This window comes from Salvelinus namaycush, chromosome 24, assembly GCF_016432855.1.
Source record: "Salvelinus namaycush isolate Seneca chromosome 24, SaNama_1.0, whole genome shotgun sequence".
Classification (NCBI taxonomy): Eukaryota; Metazoa; Chordata; class Actinopteri; order Salmoniformes; family Salmonidae; genus Salvelinus; species Salvelinus namaycush.
In genome coordinates, this window is record NC_052330.1 from 1,614,602 (window position 1) to 1,629,063 (window position 14,462).

Consider the following 14,462-nt stretch of genomic DNA (forward strand, 5'->3'; position numbering starts at 1 on the left):
AATCACTCTTCAAGATATGCGCTGTTGAAATTACCATAACTCAAAAACCACATGGAAACTGTAGATATTTTTACATTACAGGTTAGAGGACAACCTGCAGAACAGTCTGCTACATTTCGGTATGTTGCATTTTGATACGGGGGTCACCAAAACAGAAAGACAAATGCAACACTTTTGTCTTGCATTCATATCGATTATTACATCGAAATCAATTGATTTAGCATCCTGTTAAAACTGACACAGCTCAAAAACAACACAGAATCTGGGAATAACGTGTACATCCCTGGTTAGAGGACAATTTGTAGGAGTCAGCTAGTTAAATTGTTTCATTTTGATTCAAGTGGATCGCCAACGCAGAAGTTTAACAAAACACTTTTTTGGTTAATCACTTCAATCAATATCACACTGAAATCAATAGAACTATTTAAGTGATCAATTTAATTGGTCGCATACACATGGTTAGGAGATGTTATTGGTCGCATACACATGGTTAGGAGATGTTATTGCAAGTGTAGCGAAATGCTTGTACTTATAGTTCTGACTGTACAGTAATATCTAACAATTACACAACTACCTAATACACACAAATATAAGTAAAACTGCGTGGCAGGCCGACTACCTGTTACACGAGTGCAGCAAGGCGCCAAGGTAAGTTGCTAGCTAACATTAAACTTATCTTATAAAAAACAATCAATCTTAACATAATCGCTAGTTAACTACACATGGTTGATGATATTACTAGTTTATCTAGCTTGTCCTGTGTTGCATATAATCGATGCGGTGCCTGTTAATTTATCATCGAATCACAGCCTACTTCACCAAACGGGTGATGATTTAACAAGCGCATTCACAAAAAAAAGCACTGTCGTTGCACCAATGTGTACCTAACCATAAACAGCAATGCCCTTAAAATCAATACACAATTATATATTTTTAAACTTGCATATTTAGTTAATATTGCCTGCTAACATGAATTTCTTTTAACTAGGGAAATTGTGTCACTTCTCTTGCGTTCTGTGCAAGCAGAGTCAGGGTATATGCAGCAGTTTGGGCTGCCTGGCTCGTTGCGAACTGTGTGAAGACCATTTCTTCCTAACAAAGACCGTAATTAATTTGCCAGAATTGTACATAATTATGACATAACATTGAAGGTTGTGCAATGTAACATCAATATTTAGACTTAGGGATGCCACCCGTTAAGATAAAATACGGAACGGTTCCGTATTTCATTGAAAGAATAAACGTTTTGTTTTCGAAATGATAGTTTCCGGATTTGACCATATTAATGACCAAAGGCTCGTATTTGATAGAGCGTTTGCCAACAGCTCTTCGCTGTGCTTCAACCATTGCGCTGTTTATGACTTCAAGCCTATCAACTCCCGAGATTAGGCTGGCAATACTATAGTGCCTATAAGAACATCCAATAGTCAAAGGTATATGAAATACAAATGGTAGAGCGAGAAATAGTCCTATGATTCCTATAATAATGACAACCTAAAACTTCTTACCTGGGAATATTGAAGACTCACGTTAAAAGGAAACACCAGCTTTCATATGTTCTCATGTTCTGAGCAAGGAACATAAGCTTTTTTACATGGCAAATATTGCACTTTCACTTTCTTCTCCAACACTTTGTTTTTGCATTATTTAAACATGTTTCATTATTTATTTGAGGCTAAATTGATTTTATTGATGTATTATATTAAGTTAAAGTGTTCATTCAGTATTGTTGTAATTGTCATTATTACAAATAAATAATAAAAATTTTAAAAATTGGCAGATTAATCGGCATCGGCTTTTTTTGGCCCTCCAATAATCGGTATCGGCGTTGAAAAATCCTAATCGGTCGACCTCTAGTACAAACCGGTCCACGGTGTATTTCTGTCTGCATACAATGCCTTTGGATGGTAAAATTGAAACGACTCAATATCGCCATCTGCAAGCCTTTGGGCTAGTGTGTGTGCAGCCAACGTGGTCTCAGAGCATTTTGTATTATTCTGTACATAAATACAAGACACTCCATTTAGTATGATCTGCTACGTTTCGGTTGGCATGTTAATTTGTGGATGTGCATCATCCGTTACATACGATATGTTAAGAATCGCAATTAGTACAATGTTACGAATTTGCAAAATGTACAATACGTTACGAATTTTAAAAAACGGATGTGTTACGAATTCCAATTTGTTGTGGTTAATGTTAGCTAAGTGGCTAACAAAATTTTGCTAGCACTAGGAGTTATGGTTAGGGGTTCAGGTTAAGAGTTAGATTAAGGGGTGTAGGTTAGGGTTAGCTAAAAGGGTTGGCTAAAAGGATTAGGGTTAGGGGAAGGGTTAGCAAACATTCTAAGTAATGTTAGTTGCAAGGTAGCTAAAAAAAATAAAAAAGAATCGCAAAGTTGCTAATTAGCAAATATTGTCCGTGATGACATTTGAACACGCGTTATACACCCACCCATTCACCCCGCCTAACCACCTGCCTTTTGTTTTAAGTAACCATACCAAACCTAACATATCATACTTATTTGAGTGTCTCTGATTTACATTTACAATGTTACGTGATCCAAATGCACCAATAGGGATGCCAGCTTCACTTCGAGTCCTTAGGAAACTGTGCAGTATTTAGTTTATGTATTATTTCTTACATTGTTTGCCCAGAAAACCTTAAGTCTTATTACATACAGCCGGGAAGAACTATTGGATATCAGAGAGACGTCAACTTACCAGCACAAGCACTTACCAGCACAATCTGACCCAGGGCATTTGAACTGATTCCAGAGGCCGACCCAAAACAACGCCACCGGAGAGGGTGACGTAACGGTCTTCTAGTGAAGCTTCGGAAGCGCGCACAGACCCACCGCTTCTGAGTATATTACTCGCTAATGTCCAGTCCCTAGTTAACAAAGTTGACGAAATCAGGGCAAGAGTTGCTTTCCAAAGAGATATCCGGGATTGTAACATATTCCGTTTCACAGAAACATGGCTAGCTTGGGACATGCTGTCTGAGTCAGTACAGCCAATGGGATTTTCAGTGCATCGCGCCGACAGGAATAAACATCTCTCCGGGAAGAAGAAGGGCGGGGGTGAATGTTTCATGATTAACGACTCATGGTGTAATTGTAACCACATACAGGAACTCAAGTCCTTTTGTTCAACTAACCTAGAATTCCTCAATCAAATGCTGACCGTATTATCTCCCAAGAGAGATATCTCCTCCTCCTCTCCTCCTCGGTTATTGTCACAGCCGTGTATATCCCCCCGCAAGCGGATACCAAGACAGCCATCATGGACATTCACTGGACTTTATGCAAACTGGAAACCATATATCCTGAGGCTGCATTTATTGTAGCAAAGCTAATTTGAGAACAAGGCTACCTAAATTCTATCAGCATATTGATTGCAGTACACAAGCGAGTAACACGCTCGACCATTGCTACTCTAACTTCCGCGATGCATACAAGGCCCTCCCCCGCCCTCCTTTTGGCAAATCTGACCATCCCTCCCATAGGCAGAAACGAAAACAAGAAGCGCCCATGCTTAGGTCTATCCAACGCTGGTCTGACCAATCGGATTCCACACTTGAAGATTGCTTCAATCACATGGACTGGGATATATTCCAGGTAGCCTCAGAACAACATTGACGTATATGCTGACTCGGTGAGCGAGTTTATGAAGGAAGTGTATAGGAGACGTTGTACCCACTGACTATTAAAACCTTCCCTAACCAGAAACCGTGGATTGATGGCAGCATTCACGCAAAACTGAAAGCACGTCCCACCGCATTTAATCATGGCAAGGCAACTGGGAATATGGCTGAATATAAACAGTGTAGTTAGTCCCTCCACAAGACAAAGAAGCAAAGTGTCAGTATAGAGACAAAGTGGAGTCGCAATTCCATGGCTCCAACAAGAGACGTTTGTGGCAGGGTCTACAGACAATCACAGTTTAGAAAAAGAAAACCAGCCCCGTCACAGACATCGACGTCTTGCTTCCAGAAAAATTGAACAACTTCTTTGCTCGCTTTGAGGACAATACAGTGCCATCGACACGACCCACTACCAAAGACTGTGGGCTCTCCTTCTCCGTGGCTGATGTGAGTAAAACCATTAAACGTGTTAACCCTCGCAAGGCTGCCGGCCCAGACGGCATCCCTTGCTGCGTCCTCAGAGCATGCGCAGACCAGCTGGCTGGTGTGTTTGCGGACATATTCAATCAATACCTATCCCAGTCTGCTGTCCACACACGCTTCAAGATGGCCACCATTTTTCCTGTTCCCAAGAAAGCCAAGGCATCTCAACTAAAAGACTACTACTTCTTCACCACAGTGTGGTGAAGAAGGCACAACAGCACCTCTTCAACCTCAGAAGGCTGAAAAAAATGTGGCTTGACACCAAAAACCCTTAACTTTTACAGGTGCACAATCGAGAGCACCCTGTCAGGCTGTATCACCGCCTGGTACGACAACTGCACCGCCCACAACCACAGGGCTCTCCAGAGGGTGGTGCAGTCTGCACAAAGCATCACCGGGGGCTGCCCTCCAGGACACCTACAACACCCGAAGTCACAGGAAGGCAAAAAAGATCATCAAGGACAATAACCACCCAAGCCACTGCCTGTTCACCCCTCTACCATCCAGGAGGTGAGGTCAGTACAGGTGCATGAAAGCTGGGACAGAGAGATAAGCTGTTTTTCCAATCTCAAGGCCATCAGACTGTTAAACAGCCATCCCTAGCATAGAGGCAGCTGTCTACCTACAGACTTGATATCATTGGCCATTTTAAATGGAACACTTGTCACTTTAATAATGCCACTTTAAGAATGTTTACATATCTCGCATGACTTATTTCATATGTATATACTGTATACTATTATATACTATCTATTGCATCTTAGCTGCTCGGTCACTCCTCATCCATATATTTTATATATTCTTATCCCATTCCATTACCAGATTGTGTATTAGGTGTTGTGGAATTTGTTAGATATTAGGTTGTTGTGGAATTGTTAGATATTACCCATTAGATACTGCTGACCTGTCGGATCTAGAAGCATAAGCATTTCGCTACACTCGCAATAACATCTGCTAACCAATAACATTTGATGTCTATCTTGTCTATGAGAACGGTCTGGTGCAGAAGCATGAATGTTTGACTTCCCTACCTGTATCTCCTGAATGGTCCCTTTCTGACCACTTCTTCCATGTGTAAACATGTATGGAAAGTTGTGTTTAAATCAAAAGGGATGCGGTCAAAAAGTGATTGAATTCAAATGGATTTACCCTAACATTACTGTTACCTGACACGCTGGTAAAAGTTAGCCTACGTTAGAACAACATCCGATGTGCACCGGGGGGAGCTGAAAGTCCATACGGGTAACGTTAACCGCTAGTTAGTTAGCTAGCTATCCGATAACATTAGCGCCAATATAGCAAATTCCATATATATATAATGTTACAAAAGTATGGCACGCATCGGATATCAAACTGACTTTCTTGACAAATATTGTCTTCGGTTTAGCTTTTTGGTAGTTAGCACAATGGCCTACTCTCGACAGTACAGTGGCAACCAGAGGGTACTGCAACATAACCGCAAATAAGCTAACACTAGCTAGGTAACGTTAGCTAGCACATTCTAAAAAGCCAGGCGACATTGGCATTTGTACGTACCATGTACCAAGTGCCGAGAATGATGGTTCCCGTCCTGACATGGCAACACCCACAGCATCGCGTTGTGTAGAACCTGTGTCGATTCGGTTTAAAATGGTGCATGTCTTCCTCAAGAGTAGGGATAAACATCGCTGAAAAAGCTGGGCGACTAAGAAAGCCTCCACCATCAACAACCGACAATGCTATGAAACGCCCACTTATGTGACAGGCGTGTTGAAAGAAAACACAAACGATTAGCTGTTTTGATTGACAACACTTTTTGGCCATTGTAGAGCTAGGATGATGAACGTCAACCAATCAGCTGCCTCACCACACTGACAATCCACAAAACTGTCTCTGTGGCGCAATCAGGGGTTGATGATGTGGAAATTTCTTTCCTACATCTCTATCGTCAGTTTCCCTTCTCTTACATCAGTTTCCCTTCTATAAAAGCATGCTCTCAAAAAAGAAAAAAACTGTTATTCAGATTTTTTATTTTATTGTTCTACCCTTATACTAAACATGGGCCTGCATCTTTCACTTCTGCTTTATGGGGTTTATGCAGTGCTTGACCTGGGCAGGAGTTCACCGGAGCTGAGTATGGGCAACTAATGTTTTACTGCTTGAGCTCCTGTTCCTCTTATAGCATATTAGCTCAAAAGTATTGTGGAGCTCCTGCACCCAAATGTAAACAGTACCGGCACCCAAAATGAGTACCGGCACTTATTTCAATCCAAGTAAAGCACTGGATTTACGAGTTACAAATAAAGATAATCTGTTAACATGAATAGAATACATATCTCAAGTGGATGCATACTGTATTCAGGTCAATGCCTCAGCAATGGAGAAGTCTTTTGGAGTGTTTTGTTGTTGTTTTAATACCCCGGCTAATGTTGGAATGATGGATACAAAACAGCAAATAACTATGTGTAGACCAAAGACCATGTATGGAATTAGGGTATTACGTGTGACAAATTCAACTGAGATCTAGTCAAAGTACTCATCCTTTGAGCTCTAGATGGCAGGAGAGTACTAGTGATACAGTAGGTTTGACTAACTCTGAAGTTAGACTTGGCAGTGTGTTATGCAGGTTGATGTTTATTGTCATTAGTCTTTTCCTGGGGGCAGAACTGAGTGATTTCCCCTGAGGCTAGCTGCAAAGTCAGAATTGGCTATATTGTAAAAATTTATGAAAACTAAAATGAGATTTTTAGTCTTCATTTTAGGTTAGGGTTAGCAGTGTGGTTAAAGTTATTATTATATATATATTTTAAATGTAACCTTTATTTAACTAGGCATGTAATTTAATAAGAACACATTCTTATTTACAATGACGGCCTACCCCGACGACGCTGGGCCAATTATGTGCCGCCCTATGGGACTCCCAAATACATCCAGATGTGATACAGCCTGGATACGAACCAGGAACTACAGTGACACCTCTTGCACTGACATGCAGTGCCTTAAACCGCTGCGCCACTTAGGAGCCCTAAAGTTAGGGTTAAGGTTTGGTTTACAATTAGATTTGCCTGCTAGCGACCATTCTGCAGAGCTGCCTCCAGAACAAGATTCATGACGAAAAACACTAACCTGCATGTGTTATCCAAACTATTCAAATCTGGATGACCTAATTTAACACTTGTGCGTATAAGCTAAACAACGGTTACGATTCACATGCCAATATCCCCACTCACATACAGAGCATTCGAAAAGTATTCAGACCCCTTGACTTTTCCACATTTTGTTACGTTACAGCCTTATTCTAAAATTGATTAAATAATTGTTTTCCCTTCTCAATCTAAACACAATACCCCATAATAACAAAGTAAAAACAGGTTTTTAGACATTAATCCACCTGTGGTAAATTCAATTGATTGGACATGATTTGGAAAGGCACAAAACTGTCTATATAAGGTCCCACAGTTGACAGTGCATGTCACAGCAAAAGCCAAGCCATGAGGTCAAAGGAATTGTCCGTAGAGCTCTGAGACGAATGTGTCGAGGCACATATCTGGGGAAGGGTACCAAAACATTTCTGCAGCATTGAAGGTCCCCAAGAATACAGCGGCCTCCATCATTCTTAAATGGAAAAAGTTTGGAACCACCAAGACTCTTCCTAGAGCTGGTCGCCCGGCCAAACTGAGCAATTAGGGGAGAAGGGCGTTGTTCAGGGAGGTGACCAAGAACCCGATGGTCACTCTGACAGAGCTCTAGAGTTCCTTAGTGGAGATGGGAGAACCTTCCAGAAGGACAACCATCTCTGCAGCCTTTATGGTAGAGTGACCAAACGGAAGCCACTCCTTAGTAAATTGCACATGACAGCCTGCTTGGAGTTTGCCAAAAGGCACTTAAAGACTGATGAAACCAAGATTGAACTCTTTGGCCTGAATGCCAAGCGTCACATCTGGAGGAAACATGGCACCATCCCTACGGTGAAGCATGGTGGTGGTAATATCATGCCGTGGGGATGTTTTTCAGCGGCAGGGACGGGAGACTAGTCAGGATCGAGGGAAAGATGAATGGAGCAAAGTACATAGAGATCCTTGATGAAAACCTGCTCCAGAGTGCTCAGAACTTCAGACTGGGCGAAGGTTCATCTTCCAACAGGACAACGACCCTAAGCACACAGCCAAGACAACGCCAGGAGTCGCTTCGGGACAAGTCTGAATGTCCTTGAATGGCTCATCCAGAGCCCGCACTTGAACCCGATCTAATACCTCTGGAGAGACCTGAAAATAGCTGTGCAGCGACCCTCCCCATCTAACCTGACAGAGCTTGAGAGGATCTGCAGAGAAGAATGGTGGAAACTCCCCAAATACAGGTGTGCCAAGCTTGTAGCGTCATACCCAAGAAGACTCAGTTTCTCTATAAGCATTTGAAAATATTTAATAAATGTGTGTTTGGTAGATAAACATAATATAATCAATCAAATGTATTTATGAAGCCCTTCTTACATCAGCTGATGTCACAAAGTGCTGTACAGAAACCCAGACTAAAACCCCAAACAGCAAGCAATGCAGGTGAAGAAGCACGTAATATACATAATATAATCTGGTTCAGAAATGTAGTAATACAGTTCTTCATGACCTCAGTGATTCAACACTGTGTATTGACATTGATCAGAGTCAGAGAGATATTGTTTTTGCCTCTGCTTCGTAATAAGTTGTGTCTCACGGTTGCAACACAAGCAGTGTATTGTGTGAGGGATGTCACTGTTCATTTCCACTCATTAAGCAATAATAATGAGTGATGGGACATAAGACATCAAATGATCATGGCCCTGTCCGGGGGTATCATCGGATGGGGCCACAGTGTCTCCTGACCCCTCCTGTCTCAGCCTGTAGTATTTATGCTGCATTAGTTTATGTGTCGGGGGGCTAGGGTCAGTTTGTTATATCTGGAGTACTTCTCCTGTCTTATCCGGTGTCCTGTGTGAATTTAAGTATGCTCTCTCTAATTCTCTCTTTCTCTCTTTTTTTCTCTCTCTCGGAGGACCCGAGCCCTAGGACCATGCCTCAGGACGACCTGACATGACTCCTTGCTGTCCCCAGTCCACCTGGCCGTGCTGCTGCTCCAGTTTCAACTGTTCTGCCTGTGGCTATGGAACCCTGACCTGTTCACCGGATGTGCTACCTGTCCCAGACCTGCTGTTTTCAACTCTCTAGAGACCGCAGGAGCGGTAGAGACACTCTTAATGATCGGCTATGAAAAGCTAACTGACATTTACTCCTGAGGTGCTGCACCCTCGACAACTACTGTGATTATTATTATTATTTGACCATGCTGGTCATTTATGAACATTTGAACATCTTGGCCATGTTCTGTTATAATCTCCACCCGGCACAGCCAGAAGAGAACTGGCCACCCCTCATAGCCTGGTTCCTCTCTAGGTTTCTTCCTAGGTTTTGGCCTTTCTAGGGAGTTTTTCCTAGCCACCGTGCTTCTACACCTGCATTGCTTGCTGTTTGGGGTTTTAGGCTGGGTTTCTGTACAGCACTTTGAGATATTAGCTGATGTACGAAGGGCTATATAAATAAATTTGATTTGATTACAAGGTACACTTTAGACTCACTACATTAATTACATTCAACACAGTTGTATGTACAGTGTCCATTTCATCAAGGTGTGTGTAACATCCAAAGTTAACACATTTTACAGATCATAATAAAAATATGGAAATGTTTTAGTTAAAATTACATATAAAGTACATTATGGTTACAAAAGAGCGAGAGTCGGTCAAAAAGTTCTAATAAATATAAACATTTCTGTTAGGAAACTACACATGACAAAACTAAATCAAAGGATATAGTATTTTCACACCAATAACAATCACTACATGTATTGTATTTTTTGGAGACAAAAAGCATGCTAGCCCTTTCACTTCATCATGTACCTAAGCTACATACACACACGCACCTTGATTGAGTTTCTGGAGAAATAGAAACCCAAATTTCATGATACTTGTTTTGATTAATCTTGTTGTATTGATTTTATTATCTTACATTATGTGCATTAAATTGTGTGTGTTCATGTTCACAGGGCTCCCTTGATCTCAGTGGTGACCAACCCTTTATAAATTAAAAGTTTTTAAAAAGTCTCTTAATTTACTGTAAGTGGATATCTGCAGGTTTGAATCATTTTTTATTTTACCTTTATTTAACCAGGTAGGCTAGTTGAGAACAAGTTCTCATTTACAACTGTGACCTGGCCAAGATAAAGCAAAGCAGTGCGACACAAACACAGAGTTACACATGGCATAAACAAACATACAGTCAATAATACAATAGAAAAAAAAGTATATGTAGTATGTGCAAATGAGGTAAGATAAGGAAGTTAAGGCAATAAATAGGCTATAGTGGCGAAATAATTACAATTTAGCAATTTAAACACTGGAGTGATAGATGTGCAGAAGATGAATGGCAAGTAGAGATACTGGGTGCAAAGGAGCAAAAAAAAAATAACAGTATGGGGATGAGGTAGTTGGATGGGCTATTTACAAACGGGCTATGTACAGGTGCAGTGATCTGTGAGCTGCTCTGACAGCTGATGCTTAAAGTTAGTGAGGGAGATATGAGTCTCGAGCTTCAGTGATTTTTGCAATTCGTTCCAGTCATTGGCATCAGAGAACTGGAAGGAAAGGCGGCCAAAGGAAGAATTGGCTTTGGGGGTGACCAGTGAAATATACCCGCTGGAGCGCGTGCTACGGGTGGGTGCTGCTATGGTGACCAGTGAGCTGAGATAAGGCGGAGCTTTACCTAGCAAAAACGTATATAGATGACCTGGAGCCAGTGGGTTTGGCGACAAATATGAAGCGAGGGCCAGCCAACGAGAGCATACAGGTCGCAGTGGTGGGTAGTATATGGGGCTTTGGTGACAAAGCGGATGGCACTGTGATAGATTTGCTGAGTAGAGTGTCGGGGGCTATTTTGTAAATGACATCGCCGAAGTCAAGGATTGGTAGGATAGTCAGTTTTACAAGGGTATGTTTGGCAGCATGAGTGAAGGATGCTTTGTTGCGAAACAGGAAGCCGATTCTAGATTTAATTTTGGATTGGAGATGCTTAATATGGGTCTGGAAGGAGAGTTTACAGTCTAACCAGACACCTAGGTATTTGTAGTTGTCCACATATTCTAAGTCAGAACCGTCCAGAGTAGTGATGCTGGACGGGCGGGCAGGTGCAGGCAGCGATCGGTTAAAGAGCATGCATTTAGTTTTACTTGTATTTAAGAGCAGTTGGAGGCCACGGAAGGAGAGTTGTATGGCATTGAAGCTCGTCTGGAGGGTTGTTAACACAGTGTCCAAAGAAGGGCCAGAAGTATACAGAAAGGTGTCGCCTGCGTAGAGGTGGATCAGAGAATCACCAGCAGCAAGAACGACATCATTGATGTATACATTCTTCTTTATACAATAATAAATGCTATTTAGTAGACGCTTTTATTCAAAGCGACGTACAGTCATGCATGCATAAGGAAGTTACGCAATAAACTCCTTTGTCTTAGGTTTCTGGTATCCTCCGTTCAAAGTGTTCTGCTGGTTGACAGTGTAGTCTTTCTTCTTCATGTTATAGATCATGAGTGTTAATTAACAGAGCGGCAGCCAATACCAATCTCCCCACCACTCCAGCAATAATATCTGCAAAGAGGAAGAATCTAATAAGGTTGGACTAAAAGTACCACAGAGCAAACAGAGGAGGCTGGTGGGAGGAGCTATAGGAGGACGGGCTCATTGTAATGGCTGGAATAGAATAAATGGAATGATATAAAACACAAACATATGGAAACCACACGTTTGACTCCGTTCCACAGATTCCATTTCAGCCATTACAATGAGCCCATCCTCTTAGAGCTCCTCCCACCAGCCTCCTCTAAGTGCATCTGTTAGTAAATATGGAGGAAGTAATATACTGAATAATACACTAGATAAGTTATAGTAAATAAATCAGACGTTACCTGCAATAGTTTTTTTGTTTGCTAGATTTACCTCGCTCTTTGCCACGTTGCCAATGGCGGATCCTATCAGGAATCAAGGTAAGACCCAGATGCAGACACGTCAAATTGACAATAGTTTAATATTCCAACAGGGGCAGGCAATAGAAAGCAGGCAGGGGTCAACAATCCAGAGGTGGGGCAAAGGTACATGTCGGCAGGCAAGCTCAGGTGCAGGCAGAGTGGTCAGGCAGGCGGGCTCAGAGTCAGGACAGGCAAGGGTCAAAACCAAGAGGGTGAGAAAAAGGAGATACTGGGAAAAGCAGGCGCTGAAAACAAAAATGCTGGTTGACTTGACGAACTGGCAACGGACAAACAGAGAACACAGGTATAAATACATAGGGGATAATGGTGAAGATGGGCGACATCTGGAGGGGGGTGGAGACAATCACAAGGACAGGTGAAACAGATCAGAGCGTGACAGATCCAGAATCATCTCCTATCTTAGGCCTTATGTCAAAGGTCAGGTCGGAGTCACACTAAAGACTAAAAAGAGGGGATACTCACACTCCATAATTATTTTCTTGAGAACATATTTAGCTCATAGTAAATCCTAAAAAAAACATACTGTTATTTTATTTATGGTGTTGTCTCTCCTTATAATTGGAACACTTTTATCCTCTTCGTCGATGGCATTGAACAAGGAGTCATCTTGACTCATTGTCAATGTAAATGTTGAGATTGTGGTAAACCTCACTTTGCCATGGTCATTTGAACTGCTGCTGCCTTTGGACACTGAAAGGAGTGGAAGCATGTTTGGTCAGAGATGTTTGGTACTGAGAAATGTAAAAAACTCAGACACAGACAGACGCACATACACACCCAGACATAAAATGAACAGGATTACCTTCCGCCCACTCTCCAGAGCCTGAGCCAGGCCCTGAGCCAGAGCCAGAAACATCTAGATGATTTCCAGATCCATCCAGGACTTTGAGGTATATAATATTACTTACAGGACACACAGACACAAGGACAACTTCAGTGTAGAAATGACCCGAGAAGTCATTAGGCCATTGCCCATACAAGCCAATAACTGTCTGCACCTCTGTACTAATACCTCTCTCTCTCTCAATACAAACAGAAATTGTAACCGATTGTAACAGCAACAGAAAACAACAGAGTATTTCTAAAATGTTAATTGTAGTTTTAGTGATTAAGTGAAGTAATTCGAGTATTTACAGGGTTAACTTTCATGTAACCCTTTTAACTACGTCATACTTGAGTAGCTTTAAGGACTACAAAAGAAAAGACTAGAACAACATTATTCTCAACATTATTCTGTGAGTCAACCAGTGAATCATGTGGTCCAAAGTCAAGTGCTACGCCAGCAGTACCGTCACCACACCAGCAACACAGGCCATTTCCTCCCTTCACAACACAACATGGCTGACACATAATGACTCAAGATGAGGCACTGCCGGCAAGCTGTCATTGTCCTGTAAAAAAACCCTGAGGGGACAATACATAAACTGTAGGGACAATAGCATTGGCTGGATTCTACAAAGTGAGTGAGTGTCAATACACGTACAGACTAACCCAGTAAGAGAAAACAAACCGAACATTGGATATTTTGTCTGCCATAAGGAAATGGTTGGTAGAAGTGTGATTCACAACAGAAGTGCTCATGAGGTGTCGGACGGAATCCAGTGAGGGGCTAGAGCCTAGAATTTAAGACCTCAACAACAAAGACCTCAACAACAATGTAAGACCTCATCCATTTTCCAAGATGGCATAGCAGTCAGACGTCCTTTGTCCTCGTCTTGTCTTGTCCCGTGTATATATATATTTACATATTTTCTTCGCATATCTTTTTATATATATTTTTTCTAAAAACTCAACTTCATAACACTCTCCTGCAACCCGTCTCACCAATTTAAAAAAATAAAATAATATTATTCACCTCAAATCTGAAATCCACAACAGAAGCTAGCCAGAAGTTAGCCAGAAGTTAGCTGGCTAACGTTAGTATTCAGCTAACCACGGTTGGCGGTCAGCAGCTATCCTTTAGTTCGAAAAGCTATTGCCAGTTTTGTACAACGCGACTCAGACCAGAGCATACCGGACCTATTTTCTCTCCAAATCCCCGGATTTTTACCGCAAGCTCTGGACATTTACACCTGGATCTCGCAGCTAGCTAGCTGCTATCCGAGTGACTATTGGCTAACGTCGGTCCCGGAGCAAACATAAATTATTCCGGAGTTAGCCAACTGAAGAGTTCCATCAGCCACTCCTGGGCTACAATCACCTATTCGGATCCGTTTACTGCCAATGCGGAGCCCCCACTGGGCCTTCACGACTGGACTACCGACGTCATCTGCCCTAGGGAGTTATCC

General features: G+C 41.9%; 1 protein-coding gene across 1 annotated transcript in view; it reads right to left on the reverse strand.

Moving 5' to 3' along the window:
* The window catches only part of LOC120019589 (lysosomal-associated transmembrane protein 4A-like), a 28,961-nt gene extending 23,095 nt beyond the window's left edge, over window positions 1-5,866 (reverse strand). Inside the window, exon 1 of the mRNA XM_038962901.1 lies at window positions 5,665-5,866. Within this exon, the coding sequence (XP_038818829.1) occupies window positions 5,665-5,793 (129 nt within the window). The 5' untranslated portion in view covers window positions 5,794-5,866. The remainder of the gene's footprint in view (window positions 1-5,664) is intronic.
* Window positions 5,867-14,462: the final 8,596 nt, after the last annotated feature.